A 17,980-nucleotide genomic window follows, 5' to 3' on the forward strand; every position below is an offset into this window, starting at 1 on the left:
TGCAGTGTTCATACACATCAGGTGTTCAGGTGTAATGTACAGTACGAGAGGTGTTTGCATTAGTGTGGTGCAGCATTAGGATCAAGAATAACCTCTAAGTGATTCCCAAAGGCTTTGTTCCAGTGTGGGGTCGAGATTATCTCAGAGATGTAAAAATAAACAGAAGATTGAATTTTTAAATTTTTGGTGTTCTTAAAGGAGTTCAATGGATCTGTGGATGACAGTCACAATAAAGGAGGTTTGGCCTCTGGATTTATCAGTGCTGTTGAAGGAGGTGCACAAAATGTAAACACTAGAACACACTGAATCACACTGAACACACTGTATCGCTGAATCACACAGAATCACACGGAATCAAACTAAATCACTGAATCACACTGAATCACACTAAATCACTGAATCACACTGAATCACACTGAATCACTGAATCACACGGAATCACACTAAATCACTGAATCACACTGTATCACTGTAATCACACAGTATCACACTGAATCACACTGAATCACTGAATCACACTGAATCACACTGTATCACTGAATCACTCTGAATTACACTGTATCACTGAATCACACTGTATCACTGAATCACACTGTATCACTGAATCACTGAATCACACTGAATCACACTGAATCACACTGTATCACACTGAATCACACTGTATCACTGAATCACACTGTATCACACTGAATCACACTGAATCACTGAATCACACTGAATCACATTGTATCAGTGAATCTGACTGAATCACACTGTATCCCTGTATCACACTGAATCTCTAATTCACTGAATCACACAGTATCAGTGAATCAAAATGTCTCAAATGAAAACAGCTCCATGTGAATCTATGTGAATCATATTATCAGGGAAGGACAGAATCACAGCATGAGCATCAAGGTCACAAATCCTTGGTGTCTCGTGTCGGTCTTAATGATGCCTTTGGGCCACGGTTTTCAATAGCTCTTAAATATAATCTCCACTTTTTTCTTTTTATAAAGACTTTAAGGAACACGAGGCACTCATCTGCTCTCAGCAGGTCATCGCGACTCCAGCATGCATGAATCCTTGGAGATAGAGATCTGGGGTTTAGGGATCGTCAGTTCTCCTGCCAGCAAGTAGGGAGCAGCAGGGCGCTACAGATTGTGTGGTCAGGTGTCTGCTGGTGTTGATTTGGAAAAGAAGTAGTAAGAGAGAGAGAGAGAGAGAGAGAGAGAGAGAGAGAGAGGACTAGAGAGGAAGTCCAATCCTGTCACTTCAGAGGGCGCACTGAGGTGTCAGCCATCACTAATGAACTGTGTGCACTGTAGTGAGTTCTGCAACCAAGAAAGAAAGAAGAAAAAATAAGACAAAAGCAGGCTAGAAAATATACTGAGGATCTTTTCCTGTTGAACACAAAAGCACATGAAGGGGTAAAAAAGACCCATTTGATAGCATCCATGTGTGAAAGGAAGCTGATTCTGTATGATATTATAATGATTTGTATAATTTCTCCTTACACCTTCAAACTTAATGATTTTTACCGCCATCTTGTGGAAAAACTCTGAATTACAACTTATCCCAAATTTCACAGCAAACCCTGATGATCAACCATAAACCTTAATGATCTGCATTATTCTACTCAGGAATTCGTTTAAAAAGTAAAAAATCTATATAAATATGATGTCTATTACTTTAATGAGTCGGGGGAATTAAAGACACGCTTGCAGTCCATCTTTAAGTGACAGCTGTGGCAAAATTACCACCTCGATTTATGGATGTGAAGACACGGCTAATTGCATCCTAATGGATCTGAAGTGGTTTCTGTCATTAGGTCTGTGTTCATTTCAAACCAGCCTGTTTTATAGAGCACATTTTCTTTTTTTCCTCCCAGTAAAGATCCTTTATTTGAGTACATGAATTATTAAAACAAACTTAAAATTCAACAAGATCTTGGGATCATGACGTTATACAGAATATCCCATATTATTGATATAGAATAATATCAAGAGCTTGTTAAATTAAACAGAAACACTGATTCATTTGCCACAAAAACAGTGACTCGAACTGTGTGTAATTGTTATGTGGAGTAAACACAAGACCTCTGTTTTAGCAGAAAGATTCCATCATTATTTCATGCAGTTAATCAGAAATATAACACACATGGATTATAATATAAAACACATGGATTATAACACATGGATTATAATATAAAACACATGGATTATAACACATGGATTATAATATAAAACACATGGATTATAATATAAACTTTAATAATACAGAAAATGCAATATACAGAAAAAAGACACATTCAATTCATGATTTATTTAAAATTTTAGATGTGTTTATTATCACACTTTATTACTGTTACATCACATCTCATCCACAACCCACACAACTCCATCTTTACACCCAGTAGCAGGTTTATATAATGTAAATGTAATGTAAATGTTTATATAATGTTTATATAATGTTTATATAATGTAAATGTAATGTAAATGTTTATATAATGTTTATATAATGTAAATGTAAAAATTATTAACACAATTAAATAATAATATTTACTGCCTTTTAAATCTGACCCACGACACAGAGCTGCTTTACGGCACTGCCTGAGTAAATGTTTACATCATGGGATAACATAATATCTATGTACGTCTTTGTTAAATAATTTTAAATCACTAATTTAATCTTTAATCTATGGCTAATAACTTTATATTTTTTATCTATTTTTTCTTTTTGATCAGGTATAAATGTGAACGTCAAACACAGCGGTCCTAATGGTCCTACGGTTCAGGGCAAAGTGCGCATGCGCAGTGCAAACACGGAAGGCGTGGAGAGAGCGGTGTTTTAGTGAGAGAACACAAGGATATAAAATACACAGAACATTAAATATGTTTAAACTCGAAGGACTGGGACCCAAATTAGACCCGGAGGAGATGAAGAGGAAGATGAGGGAGGATGTAATCTCATCCGTGAGGAATTTCCTCATTTATGTCGCTCTTCTGAGAGTCAGTAAGTGTCGACTCTGAAGGTTGTGAGTCATTCTGAATCGTATAGAAAAGTGGGAGTCATTCACTGAATCGTATAGAACAGTGGGAGTCATTCACTGAATCGTATAGAAAAGTGGGAGTCATTCTGAACCGTATAGAACAGTGGGAGTCATTCACTGAATCGTATAGAACAGTGGGAGTCATTCACTGAATCGTATAGAACAGTGGGAGTCATTCTGAATCGTATAGAACAGTGTGAGTCATTCACTGAATCGTATAGAACAGTGGGAGTCATTCTGAATCGTATAGAACAGTGTGAGTCATTCTGAATCGTATAGAACAGTGGGAGTCATTCTGAATCGTATAGAACAGTGGGAGTCATTCTGAATCGTATAGAACAGTGGGAGTCATTCTGAATCGTATAGAACAGTGTGAGTCATTCACTGAATCGTATAGAACAGTGTGAGTCATTCACTGAATCGTATAGAACAGTGTGAGTCATTCACTGAATCGTATAGAACAGTGTGAGTCATTCACTGAATCGTATAGAACAGTGGGAGTCATTCACTGAATCGTATAGAACAGTGGGAGTCATTCACTGAATCGTATAGAACAGTGGGAGTCATTCACTGAATCGTATAGAACAGTGGGAGTCATTCACTGAATCGTATAGAAGTCATTCACTGAATCGTATAGAAGTCATTCACTGAATCGTATAGAAGTCATTCACTGAATCGTATAGAAGTCATTCACTGAATCGTATAGAAGTCATTCACTGAATCGTATAGAAGTCATTCACTGAATCGTATAGAAGTCATTCACTGAATCGTATAGAAGTCATTCACTGAATCGTATAGAAGTCATTCACTGAATCGTATAGAAGTCATTCACTGAATCGTATAGAAGTCATTCACTGAATCGTATAGAAGTCATTCACTGAATCGTATAGAAGTCATTCACTGAATCGTATAGAAGTCATTCACTGAATCGTATAGAAGTCATTCACTGAATCGTATAGAAGTCATTCACTGAATCGTATAGAAGTCATTCACTGAATCGTATAGAAGTCATTCACTGAATCGTATAGAAGTCATTCACTGAATCGTATAGAAGTCATTCACTGAATCGTATAGAAGTCATTCACTGAATCGTATAGAAGTCATTCACTGAATCGTATAGAAGTCATTCACTGAATCGTATAGAAGTCATTCACTGAATCGTATAGAAGTCATTCACTGAATCGTATAGAAGTCATTCACTGAATCGTATAGAAGTCATTCACTGAATCGTATAGAAGTCATTCACTGAATCGTATAGAAGTCATTCACTGAATCGTATAGAAGTCATTCACTGAATCGTATAGAAGTCATTCACTGAATCGTATAGAAGTCATTCACTGAATCGTATAGAAGTCATTCACTGAATCGTATAGAAGTCATTCACTGAATCGTATAGAAGTCATTCACTGAATCGTATAGAAGTCATTCACTGAATCGTATAGAAGTCATTCACTGAATCGTATAGAAGTCATTCACTGAATCGTATAGAAGTCATTCACTGAATCGTATAGAAGTCATTCACTGAATCGTATAGAAGTCATTCACTGAATCGTATAGAAGTCATTCACTGAATCGTATAGAAGTCATTCACTGAATCGTATAGAAGTCATTCACTGAATCGTATAGAACAGTGGGAGTCATTCTGAATCGTTTAGAACAGTGGGAGTCATTCACTGAATCGTATAGAACAGTGGGAGTCATTCACTGAATCGTATAGAACAGTGGGAGTCATTCACTGAATCGTATAGAACAGTGGGAGTCATTCACTGAATCGTATAGAACAGTGGGAGTCATTCACTGAATCGTATAGAACAGTGGGAGTCATTCACTGAATCGTATAGAACAGTGGGAGTCATTCACTGAATCGTATAGAACAGTGGGAGTCATTTAGAACACCACAGTTTTACCAACTGTGATAAAATGTTCAATATACACCTGAGCTTCCTTTTTTGAGTCCATTTACACTGTAGGGCCAAAAATATGTGCACCCCTGACCACCATACATCTCGTCTGTGTTAAACATCTCAGTCCAGATTTATTGTGTTCATTCATTCAGCTACAAGCGCATTAGTGACATCAGACTCTGATGTTGAGGAGGTTCCAGTTCATCCCAGAGGTGTTCAGTGGTGTTGAGTCAGAGTCAGGGCTCAGTTCAGGACACCCGAGTTCTTCAGTCCAACCTTCACCTCCACACCGTGTCTTCATGGAGCTGCTTTGTGCACAGAGACATTATCATGATGGAGCAGGGTTTGAGTTCCAGTGAAGGGAACCTGTAAAACTACACAGAGCCATTGTGTACAACTGTGTGTTTCAGATTTAGTGGGGAAAATACACGTGTTAGTGTGTGTGTGATGGTCAGGGGTGCACATACTTTTATCCATATGGTGTCTGTTTATCCACTCGAACAGCATAGTGCATGCTTCATTTAAGAACAACTGTACGTAACTAAATTGTATGCGAGAGAGAGAGAGAGAGAGAGAGAGAGAGAGAGAGAGAGAATGAGGTGGTAATGGAACATAATTTCATCTTAATCCACTGATTATATTTGTTGAGCTCAGTTTTTCTCTGTTTCAGCTCCGTATGTCTTGAAAAAGTTGGACAGCATATGACGATGTACCTGAGGATGATTCTGCACCTGAACTCATGGAGAATTGTCACTCTTCACCTTGTTTGCAGCTCCGTCCTTCATCATCATCATCATCATGCTGCGGTTTTATTTCCTGGATGAAGCTGAACTTTTTCGTTAAACCCTGTGTTTTTGCTGTGGTGTTCGTGTCTGAGGCAGCTGATCAGTGCACACACGACGAGGTGACGATCATGTGACTAAACTGTAAATGTATAATGTATTAGATTTTCTGTAGATGACGATCTCTAGTCTGTATTAAAAGTTATTCCTTGAGTGTGTGGACTTAAAATACGCTTCATTATTTACATTGTGCTTTTTATTAACTTCAGTGGTCTTTATTTTAAAATATTTGGTTATGTTATAATTTTAGAATTAATTAAAATATCACTTCACACCAAAACTGACTCAAAGGCAATAAAATGTAAATCTAATTTTATTATTAACTCATTCATTAAACATTCAGTTAGATAAACTTTATTACGTTACACTGAATATGACAGTGATGTTATTTATTTAGTGAATAAAGTAGTGCAGGTAAAAATCTCTCTACGCTTCAGGCTTGATTTCCCATCATGCTCCACGGGGAGACGCTACAGCTTCAGTTCACTGGGCATGGCGTCTCCTGTCAGACCACAGAGAAGGTTGTTGGCTGAGAGCTGAGACATGATGCCTCGTGTGGAGAAGGTGGCGCTGCCAATGTGAGGGAGAACCACTGCAACACACACACACACACACACACACAACAGCAGGTTATTACAGGAGTCCATCAATGTGTTAGAGTTCTATAACTATATAAATAAATAATAGAATTAATATGTAAATATTATAATCAATAAAATCTCATTAGAAATTTTATTATTAAAATAATTAAAAAATAAAAAGAAACTAAATCTGAAATAAATCAAAATAAAAGAATTTCAATATTTGGATGTTTAAATTATAAGTGATGTATTAAAAGAAAAAAAAATTTTTTAGAGATTCGAGATGTTTGTTTATTTATGAACGGATCCTGACCGCAGTTGTTGAGGCGCAGAAGCGGATGGTCGGTGGGCAGCGGCTCAGGTGTGGTCACATCGAGTCCCGCTGCGGCGATCTGACCGCTGGTTAGAGCTTCCAGAAGATCCTCCTGGTTTACGACTGCTCCTCTACAGGAGGGAGAAATGATCAGTCCTAATTTAATTTTTATAGATAAAGGGTGCCAAAACTTTTACCCTTCCCTGACCTGCTGGTGTTGATGAAGACTGCAGTGTTCTTCATTTTACTGAAAAAGGATTTATTACACAGCTCCTGTGTCTCTGGGGTCAAAGAGCAAGAAACCACCACGAAGTCACTCTCACAGAGCAGCGTGTCTAAGGGCACTGAGGGAGAGAGAGAGGGAGAGGGAGAGACAGAGAGGGAGAGGGAGAGAGAGACAGAGAGGGAGAGAGGGAGAGGGAGAGACAGAGAGAGAGAGACAGAGAGAGAGAGACAGAGAGGGAGAGAGAGCGAGAGACAGAGAGGGAGAGGGAGAGAGAGAGAGAGAGAGAGAGACAGAGAGAGAGAGAGAGAGAGAGGGAGAGAGGGAGAGAGACACGGAGAGAGAGAGAGGGAGAGGGAGAGAGAGACAGACCGAGAGAGAGACAGAGAGAGAGAGAGAGACACAGAGACAGAGAGAGCGGGAGAGCGAGAGAGAGACAGAGAGAGAGAGAGACAGAGAGAGAGACAGAGAGAGAGAGACAGAGACACAGAGAGAGAGGGAGAGAGAGAGGGAGAGAGAGAGAGGGAGAGGGAGAGAGAGACAGAGAGAGAGAGACAGAGAGAGAGAGAGACACAGAGACAGAGAGAGAGAGGGAGAGAGAGACAGACCGAGAGACAGAGAGAGAGAGAGAGAGAGAGACAGAGAGAGAGAGACAGAGAGAGAGAGACAGAGAGAGAGAGAGACAGAGAGACAGACCGAGAGAGAGAGACAGAGAGAGAGAGAGAGAGACAGAGAGAGAGAAGCAGTCACTATGTTCATTGCACTCTGTGACTCATTTCCTCTTTTACCGACTTTCTAATTCTAGTTTTTTTCAGAGACCTTATTCTCCCTCACCGTGCTCTCCATCCACCTCTTCAGCCTGAGGTTTCGGCTGCCGTCCGGAATAAAGCAGACGTTTAACCCCAAAGGGCTTCAGCCTGCGTGCGATGGCCAAACCTGCAAACATTATTATATATTATTACAGAATAGATATAGAATAAATGTTATTTATAAAAAAAAAAAATAAAAAAATCATCATATATTTTTGTGCATTTCTATACAGGGTGCCAATATTTTTGTTGACTGTAATGCTGGATATCTATTTTGTTAAGGTTTGTTAGTGTGTGTTTCCGTATGCGTGTGTGTCTGTGTGTGTATGTGTGTCTCTCCGTGTGTGTGTGTCTCTGTGTGTGAGTGTGTGTATGTGTGTGTGTGTGTGTGTGAGCCTTTGCGTGTGTGCGTGTTTGTGCGTGCGTGTGTGTTTGTGCGCGCGTGTGTGTGTGTGTGTGAGTGTGTGTGTACCTATACGTCCCAGGCCGATCACCCCGACTGTACTTCCTGAGAGCCCGTAACCACACAACCACAGTGGCTTCCATGAGCTCCAACCTCCACTGAAACATCAAGAAACATCCCATAATTCATTCCTCACTAATTTACTTTATTAATGATGGATTAATTTTGGTTATAAATCAGTGACCTGTTACTGTACTGACCTTTTTACCTCCTGAATGCCCTCAGGTAAGCGGCGAGCCGTAGCCAATAGGAGAGCAACGGTCAACTCAGCTGTAGCATCTGTTAGTACATCAGGGGTGTAGCCTACCCTTATACCTCTGTGTGTGTGTGTGAGAGAGAGAGAGTGTGTGTGAGTGAGTGAGTGAGTGAGTGAGTGAGTGAGTGAGTGAGAGAGAGAGAGAGAGAGAGAGAGAGAGAGAGAGAGAGAGAGAGAGAGAGAGAGAGAGTGTGAGTGAGTGAGTGAGAGAGAGAGAGAGTGTGAGTGAGTGAGTGAGTGAGTGAGTGAGTGAGTGAGAGAGAGAGAGAGAGTGTGAGTGAGTGAGTGAGTGAGAGAGAGAGTGTGAGTGAGTGAGTTAGTGAGAGAGAGGGAGAGAGAGAGAGAGTGTGAGTGAGTGAGTGAGTGAGAGAGAGAGAGTGTGAGTGAGTGAGTGAGTGAGAGAGAGAGAGAGAGAGTGTGAGTGAGTGAGTTAGTGAGAGAGAGAGGGAGAGAGAGAGAGAGAGTGAGTGACTGAGTGAGTGAGTGAGAGAGAGACAGAGAGAGGGGAGAGTGAGTGAGTGAGAGAGGGGAGAGTGAGTGAGTGAGAGAGGGGGGAGTGAGTGAGTGAGAGAGAGAGAGAGAGAGAGAGAGAGAGAGAGAGAGAGAGAGAGAGAGAGAGAGAGAGAGAGAGAGGTTTCCTCACCGTTTCTTTATCTCATCAATGGCGAGGTGGTCAAAGCCCACAGACAACGTACTAATCACCTTCAGGTTGGGTCCTAAATAACACACACACAGACACACACACGCCCACAGACACATGCCCACACACACACAAACACACACCCCCACAGACACATACCCACACACACAGACACACACAGACACACAAACACACACCCCCACAGACACATGCCCACACACACAGACACACACAGACACAGACACACACACAGACAGTCTTTTAGTCTGAAAGGTCTAATTAACTTTGACAGACTGCTGTGGTGTAAGAGGAATAAAACACTTTGTGACATGCTGTTACAGGAAAATAATCAAAACCATGGTGGTAACTCTTCATCACACCGCTCCGTCACTGATTATTATTTATTAGCTTGTAAGAAAGTGTGACAGATGGACGATGCAGCTCCAGAAGTGTTTCTCAAAAGACTCTTCCTGTTTCAGCAGGACGACGGTTTGAGCAAGTTAAATGAGGAAGAAGCTTAGACAGTGTGGAGAAAACACGTCAAAGCTGCTTCCTCATTATTCATTCTATGAGATGGTGTTGAAGGTCAGGTCATCTTGTCCAGCAGACACACACACTCACACACACGCACACGCACACACACCCACACACACACCAGCTGCATCGAGGACCTCAGCATCGATCCGATCTGAGAGCAGACACAGGAGACCGTGAGATCCTTCCACCTTCTTCAGCAGCTCCTCACGTGGAACAGGTTCATCTGAGTCCCACACCAACACATCACACCTGAGGCAGAACAAACAACAGCACTGTGTAAGAAACATTTATTTGTTTAATTATTTAGAAATGATTTAATGAATTATATTATTGTTCTTGTTTTAATTATTATTATTATTATTATTATTATTATTATTATTATTATTATTATTACTACTGCAATAAAATTAACTGTGAATAAAATTATTATTCCTGTTTTTATTATAAATTAAATAATCATTGTGTTATTATTATTATTTATTTATTTACTGCAATAAAAAAATAGCTGAATAAAATGATTATTCCTGTTTTTGTTGTTATTATAAATTAAATAATCATTGTGTTGTTGTTATTATTATTATTATTATTATTATTATTATTATTATTTTTGTTGTTGTTGTTGTTGTTGTTATGACTACAAACAGATCCAGAACACTTTTCCTCTCTGTAAGGTTCAGGTACGACGCCACCCTCTAAGCCCCGACTCCCAGGAGCCTAAAGTGGGAAGTGATGCAGAAGAGAATACAAACTGTCTGCAGTGTCATCAATTAGTAATAATTTTACTTACTCATTTCACTGAACATATAACATGAGCATATAAAGATCTGGGATTTAATTACAAAAATAATTTTATTTGACATTTATCATTCTAGTTAATAATAATTATACTAGTTACATCGCAGGTATATTAGTTCGATTCCCCTTATTCTAGTCATGCTGCAGTAGATAAACAAACGGGAGGAAAGAGAGTAAAGTGGAACATTTACATTTACAGCATGTGACAGACTCGTACTCGTACAGAGCGACGTACTAAAGTGTTTAAGTCTCTATCACTGGATACATGAACTCTGGGTCACTGGGTTACAGACTGAAGATACCATGAGACTAAAACACTGCTCATGTTTTATATAACAGAATATACGAATCAGAAGGGAAGCATGCAGGTGAACATAAAACATCTAAACATCATCATAAACTAGTAATGAATCCATATTATGTGTGTGCTGTGTGTCTATGAGAAGGTGAGAGAATGACGTCATGCTGGTGATAATGACATCACACTCGAGCTAAACCTGGTGTGTTCATGGTCATGTGACTGAGAGCTGCAGCTTGGTGAGAAAGTCAGACACTTGCGCACATGGAGGCTTTCTGTAGCAGCTTCATTCCGTCCTGAGGGAGGCGTCTGGTCACAAACACCTTCATCAGCTGTCCTGCACTCATGGCTGCAACTGAACAGAACACACACACACACACACACACACACACAGGCAACACTAACACTGAGTCACAACACGCTGGTGGTTTTCACACAACTCTGCAGCCCTTCTCACTCAGACAAGTGCACACATCACACACACACACACACACACACACTCACACACTCTCTCTCCCTCTCTCTCTCTCGCTCTCTTTCACTCACCGAGTTCCTCTTAATGAACGGTTTGAGGGGGACCGGATTCACTGCAACACTAGAGCAAGTAACACTTCCGGTTAACGTCACTTATAAAACAGTCAGAGAGAGAGAGAGAGAGAGAGAGAGAGAGAGAGAGAGAGAGAGATTCATTTATATAAAGTATTTTATATAAAAGTCTCTAACGCTGTAAATGTAATATATAAATAAATATATATCATAAAGTATAGCTAAATAAAATCAGTCATAATGATGATGACCAGTCATTAGTGATATTTCACTAATATAAGTTTTTAATTTCGGTTAAGCGGTAGAAGATGAGTGAGTGAGAGAGTGAGAGAGTGAGTGAGAGAGAGAGAGAGAGAGTGAGTGAGAGAGAGTGAGAGAAGTTTTTAATTATTATCCTATTTCACTGCTACTCTTCACTACTACTGCGCATGCGCCCGGTCTGAACTGCTATAATAATGATGCAGTGTGTGATCATGGCCCTTTAATGTAGAGACCAGTCCTCTGATCCTCTTCCATATAAGGACACACTCCTCCACTTAAAGACGAATAGTATACACACACTATTATACACACTATTATACACACTATTATATACAATATTATACACACTATTATATACAATATTATACACACTATTATACACACTATTATATACAATATTATATACAATATTATATACAATATTATACACACTATTATACACACTATTATATACAATATTATACACACTATTATATACAATATTATACACACTATTATACACACTATTATATACAATATTATACACACTATTATATACAATATTATACACACTATTATACACACTATTACATACAATATTATACACACTATTATATACAATATTATACACACACCAATATTATACACACACTATTATACACACTATTATATACAATATTATACACACACTATTATACACACAATATTATACACACAATATTATACACACACTATTATACACACTATTATATACAATATTATACACACACTATTATACACACAATATTATACACACAATATTATACACACACTATTATACACACAATATTATACACACACTATTATACACACAATATTATACACACAATATTATACACACAATATTATACACAATATTATACACACAATGTTATACACACACTATTATACACACTATTATACACACACTATTATACACAATGTTATACACACACTATTATACACACACTATTATACACACACTATTATACACACTATTATACACAAGGTTATACACACACTATTATACACACACTATTATACACAATGTTATACACACACTATTATACACACACTATTATACACACTATTATACACAAGGTTATACACACACTATTATACACACACTATTATACACACAATATTATACACACAATATTATACACACACACTATTATACACACAATATTATACACACACTATTATACACACAATATTATACACACAATATTATACACACAATATTATACACACACTATTATACACACAATATTATACACACAATATTATACACACAATATTATACACAATATTATACACACAATGTTATACACACACTATTATACACACTATTATACACACACTATTATACACAATGTTATACACACACTATTATACACACACTATTATACACACTATTATACACAAGGTTATACACACACTATTATACACACACTATTATACACAATGTTATACACACACTATTATACACACACTATTATACACACTATTATACACACACTATTATATACAACATTATACACACATTATAGAGTGTGTTAGTGTTCATCTGTCTGTAAACCTAAACCTGATGAACTTAGACTACAGCCCGGAGTGTATGTGTGTGTGTGTGTGTGTGTGTGTCTGTATGTGTGTATATGTGTGAGATTGAGTGTGTGTGTGTGTGTGTGTGTGTGCGTGCGTGCGTGCGCGTGTCTGAGTCCGTGTGTGCGTGTGCGCATGTCTGAGTGTGTGCGCGACGCCTGTATTTTGCTTCCTGCTCCCAGGACTCGATCTTCACTCCTCTTTTTAACGCAGAACTTTTCACCATACGGACTGCAGCAGCTCAGAAACAAAGTCACCGGATTATTTATCTTTATCATATAAAAAAGGACACATTGTTGCTTCATTTTACTACAGAAATCAGGTAATAAGCGGTCGTGGCGTGTTTATGTCGCTTGTGTTTTGAGGAAGTGGGAATGCACAGATCTGAGATATAACTGTAGGCACAATGCGTTAGGAATAGAACCGCACATGAAAATGAGCTGTAAACTAGTAAATATACGCGGTGTGAGATGTGAACACAATGTTACTGCAGCTACACGGATGGTTATGGGTTTGACCGCTCGGTTACGTGTTTGTGTCCAATGGAAATGAATCCTGGATGAAGTCTGAAGCCTCAGTTGAAGCTCATTATGGTGTTAGTAATGTAGAGGAATGTGTGGGGTCTGGATTCTGTTACCTGCTCAGGTGTGAACACCATGGGGGGAGGGGGGAGGGGGGGGAAGCTGATAAATCGGCTAGAAAGTGATTGGTCACATATTAATGATGTTTAGTTGTGGACTGTGTGAGTGTAGTCTGTGATGTTCAGTGTGTGAGTGTAGTCTGTGATGTTCAGTGTGTGAGTGTAGTCTGAAGAGGTGCCAGTGTAGTCTGAAGAGGTGCCAGTGTAGTCTGCAGTGGTGCCAGTGTAGTCTGCAGAGGTGTGAGTGTAGTCTGCAGTGGTGTGAGTGTAGTCTGCAGTGGTGCGAGTGTAGTCTGAAGAGGTGCCAGTGTAGTCTGCAGAGGTGTGAGTGTAGTCTGAAGAGGTGCCAGTGTAGTCTGAAGAGGTGCCAGTGTAGTCTGCAGAGGTGCCAGTGTAGTCTGCAGAGGTGCCAGTGTAGTCTGAAGAGGTGCCAGTGTAGTCTGCAGAGGTGCCAGTGTAGTCTGCAGAGGTGCCAGTGTAGTCTGAAGAGGTGCCAGTGTAGTCTGAAGAGGTGCCAGTGTAGTCTGCAGAGGTGCCAGTGTAGTCTGCAGAGGTGCCAGTGTAGTCTGCAGTGGTGCGAGTGTAGTCTGCAGAGGTGCCAGTGTAGTCTGCAGTGGTGCCAGTGTAGTCTGCAGAGGTGCCAGTGTAGTCTGAAGAGGTGCCAGTGTAGTCTGCAGAGGTGCCAGTGTAGTCTGCAGAGGTGCCAGTGTAGTCTGCAGAGGTGCCAGTGTAGTCTGAAGAGGTGCCAGTGTAGTCTGAAGAGGTGCCAGTGTAGTCTGCAGAGGTGCCAGTGTAGTCTGCAGAGGTGCCAGTGTAGTCTGCAGTGGTGCGAGTGTAGTCTGCAGAGGTGCCAGTGTAGTCTGCAGTGGTGCCAGTGTAATCTGCAGTGGTGTGAGTGTAGTCTGCAGTGGTGTGAGTGTAGTCTGCAGAGGTGCCAGTGTAGTCTGCAGTGGTGCGAGTGTAGTCTGCAGAGGTGCCAGTGTAGTCTGAAGAGGTGCCAGTGTAGTCTGAAGAGGTGCCAGTGTAGTCTGCAGAGGTGCCAGTGTAGTCTGCAGAGGTGCCAGTGTAGTCTGAAGAGGTGCCAGTGTAGTCTGAAGAGGTGCCAGTGTAGTCTGAAGAGGTGCCAGTGTAGTCTGCAGAGGTGCCAGTGTAGTCTGCAGAGGTGCCAGTGTAGTCTGCAGTGGTGCGAGTGTAGTCTGCAGAGGTGCCAGTGTAGTCTGCAGTGGTGCGAGTGTAGTCTGCAGAGGTGCCAGTGTAGTCTGCAGTGGTGCGAGTGTAGTCTGCAGAGGTGCCAGTGTAGTCTGCAGTGGTGTGAGTGTAATCTGCAGTGGTGTGAGTGTAATCTGCAGTGGTGTGAGTGTAGTCTGCAGTGGTGCGAGTGTAGTCTGAAGAGGTGCCAGTGTAGTCTGCAGTGGTGTGAGTGTAGTCTGAAGAGGTGCCAGTGTAGTCTGCAGAGGTGCCAGTGTAGTCTGAAGAGGTGCCAGTGTAGTCTGCAGAGGTGCCAGTGTAGTCTGCAGAGGTGCCAGTGTAGTCTGCAGAGGTGCCAGTGTAGTCTGAAGAGGTGCCAGTGTAGTCTGAAGAGGTGCCAGTGTAGTCTGCAGAGGTGCCAGTGTAGTCTGCAGAGGTGCCAGTGTAGTCTGCAGTGGTGCGAGTGTAGTCTGCAGAGGTGCCAGTGTAGTCTGCAGTGGTGCCAGTGTAGTCTGCAGAGGTGCCAGTGTAGTCTGCAGAGGTGCCAGTGTAGTCTGAAGAGGTGCCAGTGTAGTCTGAAGAGGTGCCAGTGTAGTCTGCAGAGGTGCCAGTGTAGTCTGCAGAGGTGCCAGTGTAGTCTGCAGTGGTGCGAGTGTAATCTGCAGTGGTGTGAGTGTAGTCTGCAGTGGTGTGAGTGTAGTCTGCAGTGGTGTGAGTGTAATCTGCAGTGGTGTGAGTGTAGTCTGCAGTGGTGTGAGTGTAATCTGCAGTGGTGTGAGTGTAGTCTGCAGTGGTGTGAGTGTAATCTGCAGTGGTGTGAGTGTAATCTGCAGTGGTGTGAGTGTAATCTGCAGTGGTGCGAGTGTAGTCTGCAGTGGTGCGAGTGTAGTCTGCAGTGGTGTGAGTGTAGTCTGCAGTGGTGTGAGTGTAGTCTGCAGTGGTGTGAGTGTAGTCTGCAGTGGTGTGAGTGTAATCTGCAGTGGTGCGAGTGTAGTCTGCAGTGGTGCGAGTGTAGTCTGCAGTGGTGTGAGTGTAGTCTGCAGTGGTGTGAGTGTAGTCTGCAGTGGTGTGAGTGTAGTCTGCAGTGGTGTGAGTGTAGTCTGCAGTGGTGTGAGTGTAGTCTGCAGTGGTGCGAGTGTAGTCTGCAGTGGTGTGAGTGTAATCTGCAGTGGTGTGAGTGTAGTCTGCAGTGGTGTGAGTGTAGTCAGCAATATCACACTAGATATTCATCAGTGAAATTGCTGTTTTTGTGTCCCAGTATAATGCTGTACTGGACATTATTTATTCAATAATAAATATATGTTCTCCTTTTATTGATGTCTCATCAATTTACTGGAGAAAAACATAAGCTAGATAGATGACACTTCTGCTTTCACTCAATATTTCAATCTAAGCGAACATTCAGGAAAGTTTTGTTTCACCATCTTATATTTCACACGAACCTGCTCATAATCTACTGTCTTAAATTCTGGCTTGTTCAATTTACTGCAAAATACAGACACATACAGACACAAACTGTCCTGGGCAGGTAAAAATAGTTCAGGTGAAATGGGGGAGGTGAAGTGTGACAGGTGATGCACAACAAATGAAAAGTACATTGACTGAAGTTTCCAAGCTGCCATTTGAAAGGCACTAGGTGTTGAGAACTAGCTGAACAGTGCCTGGTGAAGTGGTACGTGATGTCAGGTGACATGACCTATGGCAGGTGACGTGAACTAGGTGAAGTAGGCCAGGTGAAGTGCATAGGGTGAAGTGCTAGGTAAAGTGATATGAGACAGGTGAAGTGCGATCAGAGACAGTTGAATTGTGCCAGGTGTCATGAGACAGGTAACATGTACCAGGTGAGATGAGACAGGTAGCACGCTCTAAAAGAAGTGCCCTGACTGGTCTGTACAGACCTCAGTTCTTCTGTTACACCAGCAGCAGGATTGTCAGGTTACACAATGTGCTGCACTGTAAATATTTGTATTTCTCTGCTGATCGTCTCACCTCTGTTTTTACTCCGCAGGAATTTAAATACCTGTAAGGAGTCACATCTCACCTGAGCAGCGTTTCAGTGAGCCGGGAGCTGGGATGGCTTTACTGACCCTGCGCAGAACACCGTCTGTCTCCACCTCACCTGTGAGTTTTACAGCAGTGTTTTTTTCTTACACAATATCTGAATGCTACAAGTGTGCTAATGAGCTGTTTTTATTTTCTTTAATAACACCAAGACTTCATCATTATTTCTTTATATCGTCGCTGTCGGGCGGAAACCTTGTATGTCCAAATTTGGTCAATTTCATATTTTTTCACATATCGATGCTATTGGTCAGTCCCCACGTGGGTCTGTTATTTTTACAAGTTATTAACCAATCTAAAGTCTTGAAAATAGCTTGAGCGCAAATCTCATAACTCCATTGGACACTTCAACTGTCCACCTCTTCCTCACTCCGTGTGAGAGCTTCACGGCATATTTCTCCTCAAGAAGAGTCGCAACGAATCAACACGTCTTCTGAGGTAAATGTCTTCAAAACACTGGGCTCAAAGAAAAAAAAATCTTGACCCCCGCTAGTTCTGGTGCTCGTCTGAGGACAGGAATTTAGCGCAAGACAATCCACTGCGACACGGACTAAACCCTGTGCACTGCAGATAAGGTACGGCGTTTTTTTAATGTCCTGAAAAATAACGGTTTTGGAGATACGAGGATTCCGTCTGACAGCGACGATTTGCTATTATACAGCATGTTACAATAACATACAGCTCATACACAAGGGTCCTGAGATAAAAAAAAAAGTTTGTACATCCTCTTTGGTATGTCTCATGATACAAACTTTTGCACTTTACCGTAATTTCACGATTTCCAAGCTAACTTTGAATCGAGCGAGCGAACGTTAACTCACTGTAGAAGATTAGCCTGATGGATGAAAGCTAATCTGTGGTGTGTTAGAGCTGAGCGAGAGAAATTAAACATCAGAAAAAAAGCAACAACATCGCCAGCAGAATGTAAAGCTAGCTAATTAAATACATCTGACCTAGCGAGTGACTTAGCATGCAAAAGCTAAGCTAGCC

The 17,980-nt window shown here is 41.0% G+C and overlaps 3 protein-coding genes across 6 annotated transcripts in view; 2 read left to right on the forward strand and 1 right to left on the reverse strand.

The window, feature by feature from the left end:
- Positions 1 to 11,294, reverse strand: part of grhpra (glyoxylate reductase/hydroxypyruvate reductase a) — a 459,032-nt gene extending 447,738 nt beyond the window's left edge. The window contains exons 1-10 of one of the 2 annotated variants that reach the window (XM_060884685.1): positions 11,239 to 11,294; positions 10,957 to 11,047; positions 9,718 to 9,848; positions 9,066 to 9,138; positions 8,367 to 8,483; positions 8,176 to 8,264; positions 7,729 to 7,830; positions 6,880 to 7,015; positions 6,672 to 6,802; positions 6,203 to 6,369 (exon numbers count right to left, since the gene is read on the reverse strand). In XM_060884685.1, coding sequence (XP_060740668.1) covers positions 6,248 to 6,369; positions 6,672 to 6,802; positions 6,880 to 7,015; positions 7,729 to 7,830; positions 8,176 to 8,264; positions 8,367 to 8,483; positions 9,066 to 9,138; positions 9,718 to 9,848; positions 10,957 to 11,039 — 984 coding nt within the window. In that variant the 5' untranslated portion in view covers positions 11,040 to 11,047; positions 11,239 to 11,294 and the 3' untranslated portion in view covers positions 6,203 to 6,247. Of the gene's footprint in view, positions 1 to 6,074; positions 6,370 to 6,671; positions 6,803 to 6,879; positions 7,016 to 7,728; positions 7,831 to 8,175; positions 8,265 to 8,366; positions 8,484 to 9,065; positions 9,139 to 9,717; positions 9,849 to 10,956; positions 11,048 to 11,238 lie in introns of those variants that run through there. The other variant, XM_060884684.1, reaches the window with a different exon arrangement.
- tomm5 (translocase of outer mitochondrial membrane 5 homolog (yeast)) lies at positions 2,775 to 5,946 on the forward strand. The gene is made up of 2 exons (XM_060884690.1): positions 2,775 to 2,994; positions 5,606 to 5,946. The coding sequence occupies exons 1-2, from the start codon at positions 2,874 to 2,876 to the stop codon at positions 5,638 to 5,640; spliced, it is 156 nt and encodes a 51-aa protein (XP_060740673.1). The 5' UTR covers positions 2,775 to 2,873; the 3' UTR covers positions 5,641 to 5,946.
- si:ch211-203d1.3 (protein phosphatase Slingshot homolog 3) overlaps positions 9,751 to 17,980 on the forward strand; it is a 21,003-nt gene continuing 12,773 nt past the window's right edge. Inside the window, exons 1-2 of one of the 3 annotated variants that reach the window (XM_060884682.1) lie at positions 9,751 to 9,875; positions 16,938 to 17,050. In XM_060884682.1, the coding sequence (XP_060740665.1) occupies positions 17,003 to 17,050 (48 nt within the window). In that variant the 5' untranslated portion in view covers positions 9,751 to 9,875; positions 16,938 to 17,002. Of the gene's footprint in view, positions 9,876 to 13,241; positions 13,424 to 16,934; positions 17,051 to 17,980 lie in introns of those variants that run through there. The other 2 variants (XM_060884681.1, XM_060884683.1) reach the window with 2 other exon arrangements.

This window comes from Tachysurus vachellii, chromosome 13 (genome assembly GCF_030014155.1).
Source record: "Tachysurus vachellii isolate PV-2020 chromosome 13, HZAU_Pvac_v1, whole genome shotgun sequence".
NCBI classification, from domain to species: Eukaryota; Metazoa; Chordata; class Actinopteri; order Siluriformes; family Bagridae; genus Tachysurus; species Tachysurus vachellii.

What these genes read in the sequence shown, in the direction of transcription:
- tomm5 (XM_060884690.1), top strand. Translation starts at nt 2,874, where the DNA reads ATGTTTAAACTCGAAGGACTGGGACCCAAATTAGACCCGGAGGAGATG. An exon ending in TGTCGCTCTTCTGAGAGTCA is followed by an intron (nt 2,995 to 5,605) that starts GTAAGTGTCGAC and finishes TCTCTGTTTCAG; the next exon opens with CTCCGTATGTCTTGAAAAAG.